At 41.4% G+C, this 12196-nt stretch overlaps 1 protein-coding gene across 2 annotated transcripts in view; it reads right to left on the bottom strand.

The window, feature by feature from the left end:
• ifih1 (interferon induced with helicase C domain 1) overlaps nt 1–12196 on the bottom strand; it is a 118507-nt gene that overhangs the window by 26936 nt on the left and 79375 nt on the right. For both annotated transcript variants that reach the window (XM_067987372.1, XM_067987373.1), the window contains 3 exons: nt 10173–10383; nt 6553–6758; nt 724–840 (listed from right to left, as the gene is read on the bottom strand). In XM_067987372.1, coding sequence (XP_067843473.1) covers nt 724–840; nt 6553–6758; nt 10173–10383 — 534 coding nt within the window. The remainder of the gene's footprint in view (nt 1–723; nt 841–6552; nt 6759–10172; nt 10384–12196) is intronic.

Here is a 12196-nt window from a genome sequence, read left to right as displayed (position 1 = left end):
TAAAAAAAACAAAATACTGCAGATGGTGGAAATATGCAATAAAAGCAGAAAATGCAGGAAACACTCAGCAGGTCTGAGAGCATCCGTGGATAAAGGAAAAACGTTTTGTTAATGTTTCAGGTCTGTGACCGTTTCAGTGTTGCTGTAGTGGATGTTACAGTGGGAAATGGCAGGTGGATGTCAAAAACAAACAAAACTCCAGCTGTCGATCGCCTTGTGGGGGGGGGGGGGGGGGTGTCGGAGAGGAATTTCCCAGGAGTTTATTTTTCCCAAATTGGTCTGGATTTTTAATCTGGTTTTTTGCCTCTCCCAGGAGATCATGGATTCAAGTTGGGTGGAGTGTAAATACTGTGATGCATAAGGTATCACAATTATGTGGGACAGGCTGGATGGACCAGAGGGTCTTTTCCTGTCAGTCATTGTTCCTATTTTCGTATGTTGTGTCTACAAGTTGAACAAACCCACTTACTTTTTTTTCATAATTTTATCACAGACACAAAAGATAAAAGAGAAGGAATACAACTTTAATGAAAATGTGTATAATTATTTAAAATACACAATATAAACAGAATAAATTAACTTGTATTAACACCCCGAGATGCAGAAATCCCACTGAACAGTAACGGGAATTTGAAGTGTACCTATACTAATTTTGGACCAATTTTAAATCATAACAAATTCTGCTACTTTGTACGAGAAATTTTCCAAAGTAGATATTTGTACCTCCATTCGTTCTTCTGCAATCTCCATCTTTTTGACCGGATCTTTCACTTGGTCTTTCAGCTGTGTGTAGTACATCTTAACAGTCATTATTTTGTAAGCATCAAGGTTTGCACAAATCTACAAAATGGAAAAGAAGTAGAAATTCGTCAGTTAGATTCACATAAAAAGTTAATTGGTAACATTTACTGATTTGCCATATTTATCCTAAAGCACCAGTCAGCAATTAATCTGCCTGAAACTAGCCTGTTTTCCTGGGCTAGTATCTAAAACACAATTTGGCTCAGTGTAGCACTCCCACTTATGAATCAGAAGGTCGTACATCCTGGCCCCACTGCAGCAGATAATCTAGGCTGGCACTTCAGTGCAATAATGAGGGAGAGCTGTATTGTTGGAGGTGCCGTCTTTCAGGTGAGATGTTAAACTGAGACCCCTCCACCTGTTCCGGTGGATATAAAACATTCCATGGCATTTGAAGAAGAGTAGGGGAGTTTTCTTGGCATCCTGGCCAAAGTTTAATCCTCAAACAACACCACAAAAATAGACTAACTGGTCGTTTATTTCATTCTTTTCTGTGGAACATTGCCCTGCACAAATTGGCGACAATATTTACCTATGTAACATCTGTGAGTACACTTCAAAAGTACTTCATTGGCTGTGAAGCAGTTTGGGACAACCTTACAGCATGAAAGACACCATATAAATGCAAGTCCTTTCCATCCTCTTTACCACAGGATAGTAGAGGCAATTTTCAACTGCCATCTGCCTGTTTCTCGCCTGAAAAATGGGCAGCCAGCAGTGGAAAATTACGAGGGCACAAATGCCTACCTGATACAATGGAATGCTGGAGGCTCACTGAAACAGGCAGGAGGCCGCTTACGTATGAACATCGGGATCCTATGCCGGTTATAGAACTCTGTTTGCAATTTTCAAGTACAAATGGGCAGAGCCTGCAACACGCTGGCTCCTTCGTTTTGTATCAGGCGGTGAGTGGCCTAATCATTAGTCCTTAAAGGCCGTTCCAGAAACTGCTTGGAACTTTTTTGGGGGAATTTTTGTGGGGCAGCAGGAGCAGGAATTGCTGTTTCTGGCCCCACAAACATACAGCAGCCAACAACCAGCAGCCAACCACTGCTGATGAGGCCCAAATCTGAAAATGTTGGCTTCAGGCAGGTTGCTCCGCTGACTTCACGCCTGTTTTTGGCGTAAGTTAAAACTCGCCCCAACCTGTGCTAGACGCTGTCTCCAAAAAGTAGCTACCATTAATTGGCACTTCCTAAAAGGCTACAAGAAAAAGATGTTTCTGCATAAACCTGAACACAGCAGCATTCGTTTGGTACTAAATTGTAATATTACTGACAGTTTGACAGTTCAAGCGTAGTATCTAGGACCAAAAGGATCTAGACCACATCCATCATTATGGAGGTTGGGATTGACAGCAATGAAGTGGCTAACTAGCAACTGTCAGATTCAAAATGTTTGGTCTATATGATGCTAATTGAAAGACAATAAAACACAAAACGGAGATTTTAGATTGCACAAAATTGTGGTATAAAAACTAAAGGAGAGATAAAGATTCACACTACATGTAGTCCAAAGCACAGTAATGTTCTTCTTGAAATAAAGGGATGATTTCTGCCTGGTTGCATATAGCTAGTCAACAGAACTATGAGCTAGCTGCCTATAATTTTGCATGGTCAGCTCATTTTAATAATTATACAGAGCTGCATCCACAATTTTGGCCCTGTGGTTGGAGCTAGCAGAATGTGGAATGCACAAAATCTAGCCATCAATTCAAAGTTAAAGCAACGTGTGCACTTAAAAATAAGTGGTTGCGCATGGAAACAAATATTAGAGGATTGGTTAACAGACAGAAAAGAGAGTAGGAATAAATGGGTCAGTCTCAGGTCGGCAGGCTGTTACTTGTGGAGTGCAGCAAGGATCAGTGTTTGGGCTTCAGCTGTTTATAATCTATATTAATGACTTAGATGAAGGGACTGTGTGTAATGTATCCAAGTTTGCTGACGATACAAAGCTAGGTGGGAAAGTAAGCTGTGAGGAGGACATAAAAACTGTGCAAAGGGATATAAACAGGTTAAGTGAGTAGGCAAGAAGGTGGCAGATGGAGTATAATGTGGGGAAATGTGATGTTATTCACTTTGGTAGGATGAATAGAAAAACAGAATATTTTTTAAATGGTGAGAAACTATTAAATGTTGGTGTTCAGAGAGATTTGGGTGTCCTTGTACAAGAAACACAAAAGGTTAGCATGCAGGTACAGCAAGCAATTATGAAGGCAAATGGTATGCTGGCCTTTATTGCAAGGGGGTTAGAGTACAAGAGTAAGCAAGTCTTACTACAATTATACAATTGTAAACAATTTTACAACACCAAGTTATAGTCCAGCAATTTTATTTTAAATTCACAAGCTTTCGGAGGCTTCCTCCTTCCTCAGGTAAATGTCCTGAGGAAGGAGGAAGCCTCCGAAAGCTTGTGAATTTAAAATAAAATTGCTGGACTATAACTTGGTGTTGTAAAATTGTTTACAATTGTCAACCCCAGTCCATCACCGGCATCTCCACATCATTACAATTATACAGGGCTTTGGTGAGACCTCACCTAGAGTACAGTGTATAGTTTTGGTCTCCTTATCTAAGGAAGGATATACTTGCCTCAGAGAGGGTTCAACAAAGGTTCACTAGATTGATTCCTGGGATGAGAGGGTTGTCCTATGAGGAGAGATTGAGTAGAATGGGCCTATACTCTCTGGAGTTTAGAAGAAGGAGGTGATCTCATTGAAACATACAAGATTCTGAGGGGACTTGACAAGGTAGATGCTGAGAGGTTGTTTCCCCTGGCTGGAAAGTCTAGAACCAGGGGGCATAGTCTCAGAATAAGGGGTCGACCATTTAAGACTGTGATGAGGAGGAATTTCTTCACTCAGAGGGTTGTGAATCTTTGGAATTCTCTACCCCAGAGGGCTGTGAATGCTGAGGCATTGAGTATATTCAAGGCTGAGATAGATAGATTTTTGGACTCTAGGGGAATCAAGGGATATGGGGATTGGGCGGAAAAGTGGAGTTGAGGTCGAAGATCAGCCATGATCTTATTGAATGGCGGAGCAGGCTCGAAGGGCCGTATGGCTTACTCCTGCTCCTATTTCTTCTGCTCTATTGTTTCAGCATTTATAAAACTTCACCAAAGCTGGGACACAGGTGGATGGGAAAGAAAGAATTGCCAGGCAAAAATTAAGTCAAAGGAAACCCAATGTAGCAGCACAAGTTGGAGGCTGTGGGCAAGTGACCTATTTGATGGCCGGTAAAGCGGACGTGCTACCTTACGACATGACTATGAGGAGGGCTGCACTGTGTAACACTTTAGGGCACCCTCCACAGGCAGCAGGTGGTAACCAGGGCCGGAATTTCATCAAAGCTGCTCCCACTCTACTGCCGTAACTTCAACATAAATGTGGCAGAAATCCTGGCCTTGATATTAGACCCCCCCAGCCCCCGCCATGATGGGTGGGAGAGTGTTGGGGGTTAATAAGTGAAATACACGATATGCGACCCCAACACGCTACACACGTGCCCGCCGCAATTTTTACGGCGGTAGATAGCGGGGCGTCTGAATAACCTGTTGTAGAGAGGTGGGCGCTAATTAACATATTTAAATCGAGCTCCTGCTGTGCAATCGGGAGCCTGATTTGAAGTTAACTGGTGCGGCACTGGTTTCCCAGGAGTCGGGAAACTCAGCAGTTGAAGGAAGGCGGGAGCCGCCGGCTTCCCAAGGTGAGTGGCTGTTTCAGCACATCTCATGGGCCAGGAGGAGCAGGAGTGCTCCCCCCAGGCCCCAAGGAAGCCTTTGGCCTCTCCCAGCCCCGATCTCCAGCCTCCCCCCAGCTTTCCTGATTGCAGGCCTCTCCCCATCCTCCTGATTGCAGGTCAAACGTCTTACAATAAATATTACAAATATACAAATACGTCACAGGTGTTAATATTTGTCAAACTCAAAATGCGTGCTACTTCAATGAATAGCAGGCAACCAAAGCCACTCAGCAGCATTGCCGGAGACCGTCCCGAAGGGTCCCTGGCTGCAGCCTCCTGCCGCTAGTGCTCTCTCCCACCCACCCACCAGGCTGTCCATTTGGTTGGCTGCCGGGTGGGGGTAGAGCTACAAGATATTAATGAGATCCTGCTGTTAAGATCGGCAGGACTTCCGTGCCCCTGGTCTTGCCGGGTTCTTCGACCATTTTCACCCTCCCTGTAAATATCAGGGCCCCTGTTTCTGCGCATAAACAAGGTTTTCCGGCGAAGCTCGAGAGATCCTTGAATGGCAGCAGCACAACCCCATCAGAAAAGTCCTGCCTGTGCGATCCCAGCCGTGAGTAGATGCAAGGCTCAGAATGTTTTGACTTCTGTTCATGTACATGATCTCTAAATTTTCCCTAATATTCCTAAAAAATTTCGGTATTATGTTTTTAACATCAAAGGCTCCAATTCACAGTGATAAAGAAATGTCTATTGGCATGTACACAGATCTAAACTGAACACTGCTAAAGGGCCCAAGTTTTTAGAAAAAGAAAGATTTTGGGAAGAGTGGGTTTTAGTGTACATGGAGACAGGAAATTCATCTACTGACTTACTGCAAAGATTGATTTCAATTTTCTTGTAGAGACAACCTAATATTACCACAAAATTCCAACAGTTATATTCAAAAATAATTACTTGATAATGGACACTGACTGCTGCTTCTTGCAAAATATCAGCGTGGCCACATCTAAAAGCAACTAATCCATAAGCAGACTTTAATTAAAACCGATTGGCACATTGGCCTTTGACTGAACAAAGTGAAGGAGAGACACCATTCTAGTTATTTTGCAGCGTGTTTTTTTAAACTTAGTCAAGAAATGTACAGATTAATAGAAACAAGAAGCTCTTCAACAAGTTAAGACCAACTAGACCAGTCGCCCCAGCTATTAATAGTATTTGATTATTTTATCTAATATATACATTTTTCAGTAAACCACAGCATTTTTCAAAGGACTAGGAGGAAAAAAAACTTGATACAACCTGCTGGGAATCACATAATGTTGTACTTTCAATCACAGCCATTACATATTTTCTTGATCATTACAGCAATGATGTCAATATCTCCCAGCATCGGTTATAATGGTACAATCCACTTTCAAATAGAAGCTAGTAGTGGGGTAAATGAGTTAGACGATCAGCCATGATAATTTTGAATGGCGGAGCAGGCCCGAAGGGCCGAATGGCCTACTCTTGCCCAATTTTCTATGTAAACATTCCTCCTATATTTTCCTCTGTTTGCTAATGTTAGCAAAAACGTTAATGCAAATACCAAGTGGGGAAAGTATACGTCTGTATAAACCAATGATGATTTAGGGTTTGTTAAAAAGGTTGCAATTCAATCTTAGTTTTCTTCTGACATTTCTAAACTATGACACTTATTATAATTCCCTCTTGGGTACCTATTTTTCTATATTTAAAATAAGCAAATTTGAATTTTATTCTTATCTTTCTTTCACAGGGTGTACACAGCACCATGCTGCTACCCTCAGCTAGGAGCAGTCACAGAACCAACTTCTGCATACCTCCCTGAGGTAGGGTATAGCTATCAAGAGTTGCTCCTCATAGCTAAGAATGGACAAAACATAACTGTTTCAAGTAGACTGAAGCTAATTGCCACTCATACAGGACGCATTTCCACTGTTGTATTACCAAGGGATTTTTCAATCTCTTATAGTTAAATATGCAAACCTATCCCTGTTGGCAATATTTAGTCTGTACATGCAGAACAAATGCAAAAGCTTACTTGTAAAATGTGCGATTCTGCATTTATTCTATTCTTTGCTCCACCCACACCAGGTGATGCTGTTAGTCCAAGGATCTGTGGAAGTGGTTCCACTGCATTCCCTTTTTTGTTGTTCAGCTTTTGGTCAATGTATCTGGTCATTATGCTCCTGTAGACTCCTTCTTTCTGAGTGTGGTGGCATTCATCAATTATTATCAGCGAGAAATCTAATAAGAAGGAAGTGTTGACATTTTATTGCATCAAGTCACCGCATCTCAGCATCTATAAGAACACAATGCTAAATCTTCATACGATTTATTGATGTGCAACGTGGAACTTGTTTTGAAGACACAATGGGGTCAATTTCCGTCTTCACAGCCTGGGCGGTAATCTGACGGAGCGGATTGCCCGCCTGCTATAGAATCCACATGATTTTCATTCTATGATCTGATCCACCATATTACTGCCCAGATGGTGAAGATGAAAATTTACCACAATGATTCTTAGCTTGTTTGGAATAATACAATCAGAATAGCAGACAAATAGATTAAGGTGACAGAAATCCTGTGTTCTTTTCCATTTTTAAGTAGTTTGTAGAGGGAATAATGAGTTAGATTTTTAGAAATAGTGATCTTGGTGAGGAGCTTTGCATCCCAGGAGCGCGTATGAGGAATTTGGATGTGGAGATCAGCATGCTCTACAGGATTTTCCGGTCATTAATTTTAATGGATAGAAAATCCAATGGAGTCTGTTGATCTCCATGCCTGAAATCATGATGTATGGTTCAGGGTGCAAAGCTCTGCACTAGGAGCACAAATTTGCAATATCTGCCCTGATATCCTAACATGGAAACAAGCTGTTAATGCATGGAAATGTGGAAGGCTGGGAATGAGTAATAAACTGAAATCTAATTAAGGGCATCAGAGTACATCATGTGTTTCATGGTTTATTATAATAAATCCTTACAGCCAATTTGTGCGCAGAAAGATCCCACAAACAGCGATGCGATAGGTAACCAGATATTCTGTTTTTGGTGGTTGTGGTTGAGGGATAAATGTTGGCTAGGACACCAGGAGAAATCCCCTGCTCTTCTTCAAATAGTGCCATGAGATCTTTTGTGTCCACCTGTGAATGTAGACGGGACCTCCGATAGTGCAATACTCTCTCATTACTGCACTGAAGTGGTATCTTAGATTATGTATTCAAGTCTCTAGAATGGGGCTTGACACCACACCCTTTTGACTCAGGCAAGGCTGACAATTCTTCTACAATTGGGAAGTATAATGATTGGGCAATTGAGACAACAGAATGCATTTTGCTCGTTATTAAAATGAAGCAGATACTAGAATAGCTGTTTATATAGAAAAGGGGGGTATTCTCTGCATTTTAACAGCTGAACATACAGGCATGTACAGCAAATCAATGTAACAATTTTCAAACCAAAATAAAACCAGGGTCATGTAGAGCTCATGGACTGAGATGCTACTTCCAAAAAGGCATATCAGAGCAGTTTAATCTTGTGGAAGTTAGCCAGTTGTACTTTGGCAGTGTTCAAGGATTAATAAATGTTGGAAATACTGTTTAAAAATCAAAAAAGGAAAGCATTTTGTGTACTTCCTAATTTAGTGATTGATTCATTGCTGCCTGGATTACTTTCCTACCCATCCTGTTACTTGAAGGAGGGACCTGTGAAAAATTACATGTCCAAAGCTACAGAATAGTCCAATAATCCAAATTAGGTAGCAGCCAGTTTGGAAGTGTTCACAGCTGGGATGCAACATTTGTTTTTAACTAGCCCCCTGCTTTGGTGTGGTTGTCACATTAACAATGCTAGCTAATTTCTTTACATGTTTTTCCAAGATTAAAACATTAAAACAAAGAAAAATACACACTATTTCATCCAGAAAGAGTTTGAATAGTGTGCATGCCCATTAGTCTTTTAGAAAAAGTAAATAGTTAACTACAAAGCCAAATTATTAAAATGATTCATTCTATAAGTGCAGACATTTATAAAAAACAAAGTTACTACATCTGGTCTTAGTTATAACATTGCATGCAGGCAGTGATCAGTGAGAGATAACACCCTGGAGTCCAATAAAACGTGAAGAAACATTGAAGTCTGTTTATTCCAAAATCGCAGTCTCCTGAGAAACATTTACCACAGCAGTGACAAGCTACGCTGTGCTGAAAACTAAAATCAGAGTAGTGGTTGTACACAAACACTTACTTACTAAACAATATGACCCTGAAATCCCTGGGTTGGGAGAGGGCATGCGTGCAATTTCCACCCGTGGGGTGGGGATATGGGCTGGAACCGGTTCTGCCAAGATTCCGCCCCATTTACACCAGGACCTTTAGATTCCATTCGGGGGGTGGGGGAGAAAGAGACCCTTGGCCAGATATTCCACCCGTGCCCCTATGCATGCCGGTGGGGGGGGCGAGTTTCTGGGTTTCACCAAGAAATTCCTCCCTACACACCACTGAAAGGCCTCAGCAGAATACAAGTTAGTTGTGAGCTGGCACGAATCCCTTTGAGGACTTCTGAAGGCCTGAACTTTCACGAATAAGGTAATCAATCCCAGAGGGGATCAATTACCTTCTCTACTGGCAGAGTGGCTCCAGTAGAAGCCAAAAACTTTTTTTAAAAATCTTCAGCCCAGTTGGAACTCAGGGGGAATTTCAGGCAGAGCAGCAAGGTGTCACTCTGCTTTACACAGGTGGATTGGGTGGGATCAGGCCGGGCAGGCACCACTGATGCATCCTTGCAGGTTCCAGGGGCCTTACGTAGCTTTGTAAATGAACCCGTCCCCAGATAGTGGGACAGGGCCAGCCTGAGGCTGAGGTGGAGGGAAGTTTTGCATAGTAACACTTACACCAGCAGAGCAAGTCCCTAGAAATTTTGGGACCCATGTTCTTTACAAGAATTCACAATATTACTGCTGCTTGGATTCACCTACTTTCCCCAGTTTATGCTGATTAAAGATGGTGTCATGTATTTTTCACAACTGGATGAACTGATCATGTAAAACATGTTCCTCCAAGATAAAATGTTGCTTTCTCCCCATAAAATGAATTGTTCATCTTTTGTTTTTAGCACTTAATTTCTTTGCACTGACAGAAAAGATTTTTAAAATCAAGTGGTTCAATCACTGCAGCATCTGGGTAGCAGACTAGCATCAACATGGACTGCAGAGCAACACAGTAACCAGTTCAAAATGGAAAAAAAACTGAATCGCAAGGGAGGAGATGAAATTTTAAAAAGCCATAGGAGAAATGAAAACAAATCCTGTAGAAGAGGACGAACATTTAAATATGAACAACCAACCAGTCCTATATAATTCCAATTTGGCTCCTGGATTTATCCTAGAATCAACCTCGATGTAGCATCCACTGGGAATTGATAACAAAATGACATGTATTTGACACATCCATGCAAAAACCACCCTCTCCCTTTTACTACCATTCGTGCTGATGAATTATTCTTCAATGAAATATCTTAGATTAAAGGATCTAATTTATATGTAATCTGATAAATTTAGAAGGCCTTACTGTCAAGATTATCACTGTTGCATATTATAAATCAGTGAATACAGTACTTAAAATAACTAGCACATAAAAAAACTGTGTATTAAAAAATGTACCTGATATTTTGGGATTATCAGCATCACTGTTGTTTAGCCCAGCCAGCTGATTCTCCAGAATCTGAGCTGTACAGATAATAATGTCATTCTCACGCACCACTTGAGGGAAGGAGATCTTCAGCTGGGTATCACCGCTTATTTTACTGACACTATACTTGTCTTTCAAGTACGGATTGAACTCCTTACGGAAATGCTGGTCAACTAAGGGCACCTGGGGTATATCCGAAGGAAAGAGAAAAAAAATCATTTGTAATTTTGCTGACCTGATTGAATTAGAATGTGCATCTAATGTTGTTTGATGCTTTCCCTACAATACAACAGTGACTACACTTCAAAAGTTCTTTATTGGCTATAAAGCGCTTTGGGGCATCCGGAGGTTGCGAAAAGCATTATCTAAACGGCAGCTCTTTCTTTCCTTTTTTCTTTTAAGTAGATTTTAACTTCATCTTATTTCACTGCCAAATTAAGTACAGATTTTCACGGCAGCAGTTTTGGCTTTAACAAAATAATGACAATGCTGTTGTCACTTACTGATACAAGAAAGCCATCACACTGTGATTTCTATAAAACCGTCATCCTATACTAGATTATCTTTTATCCATTCTATCTATAACCTAGTGGATCACCCGTGCCATTGCTCATGGTGAGTCAGAGAAGACACTGTTTTAGAATGTGGGCTTGCTAAGTCCCTCTGCTCACAATCTAGTAGAATCTGAAATCAAACCCTCAGTGCCCCAATCTCGAATTTCTTTTCCATTTTCTTCCCTCCTTGCTCAACAGGGTCTCCCTCTGTCTCTTTTTCTTCCACATATCAACAGGGCCCTCTTGATCTCATCTCCACCCTAACAGAGTATCTCTCTCTCCCCTCCCAAAAATCTCTCTCGCCCTTCCCAAAACAGATACCCCAGAGGGTCATTTCTCTCCATTCCTCCTTCAAAAACAGCTTTCTTCCTCTGTTCTCTCTTTCCCCAAGGATCTTTCTCTCCTCCTTGGTAAAGGCATCTGTCCTTTTTTTCTTTCAATTACCAGGCCTCAGCGCTGTTGAAAGAGGTAAATAAAGTCAGGAGTTTGTTTATCAAAGACAAACTCCGGAGTGTGCACATGTTGCAGCCATATGAAAAAAGAAAAATCACGTACAAGCAAATTTGTTTCTTTACATTGAGGCCATATTATCAAGCCTCTGAACAAGTGGAGTGAGCTGACTGGGTAGGGATTTTGAAGTATGGATAGAGTGTGTATCTGGAATTTAGGATGTTCACAGGTCTATTAGAATGCATTTTCAGGGTTGTTTCCTGGCAAGCAGAGTGTGAGTCACAGTTCTGGTCTTGCTGGTTGTGCTTCGTACTCTACAGCTATCAGTTTCAGACTGGGATATAAACAGGTTAAGTGAGTGGGCAAGAAGGTGGCAGATGTAGTATAATGTGGGGAAATGTGAGGTTTTTCACTTTGGTAGGATGAATAGAAAAACAGAATATTTTTTAAATGGTGAGAAACTATTAAATGTCAGTGATCAGAGAGATTAGAGTGTCCTCGTGTAAGAAATACAAAAAGTTAGCATACAGGTACTGCAAGCAATTAGGAAGGCAAATGGCATGTTGGCCTTTATTGCAAAGGGTTTGGAGTACAAGAGTAAGCAAGTCTTACTACAATTGTATAGGGCTTTGATGAGACCTCACCTGGAGTACTGTGTACAGTTTTGGTCTCCTTATCTAAGGAAGGATATGGTTGTCTTAGAGGTGGTGCAACGAAGGTTCATGAGATTGATACCTGGGATGAGACAGTTGTCCTATGAGGAGAGATTGAGTAGAATGGGCCTATACTCTCCGGAATTTAGAAGAATGAGAAGTGATCTCATTGAAACATACAAGATTCTGAAGGGGTCGATGCTGAGAGGTTGTTTCCTCTGGCTGGAGAGTCTAGAACTAGGGGGCATAGTCTCAAGAGAAGGGGTCAGCCATTTAGGACTGAGGTGAGGAGGAATTTCTTCACTCAGAGGGTTGTGAATTTTTGGAATTCTCTACCTC

The sequence above is a fragment of the Heptranchias perlo genome, chromosome 7 (genome assembly GCF_035084215.1).
Source record: "Heptranchias perlo isolate sHepPer1 chromosome 7, sHepPer1.hap1, whole genome shotgun sequence".
In the NCBI taxonomy this organism is placed as follows: domain Eukaryota; kingdom Metazoa; phylum Chordata; class Chondrichthyes; order Hexanchiformes; family Hexanchidae; genus Heptranchias; species Heptranchias perlo.
The sequence above is the reverse complement of the archived record's forward strand: the minus strand, read 5'-3'. Positions and strand labels throughout refer to the sequence as shown.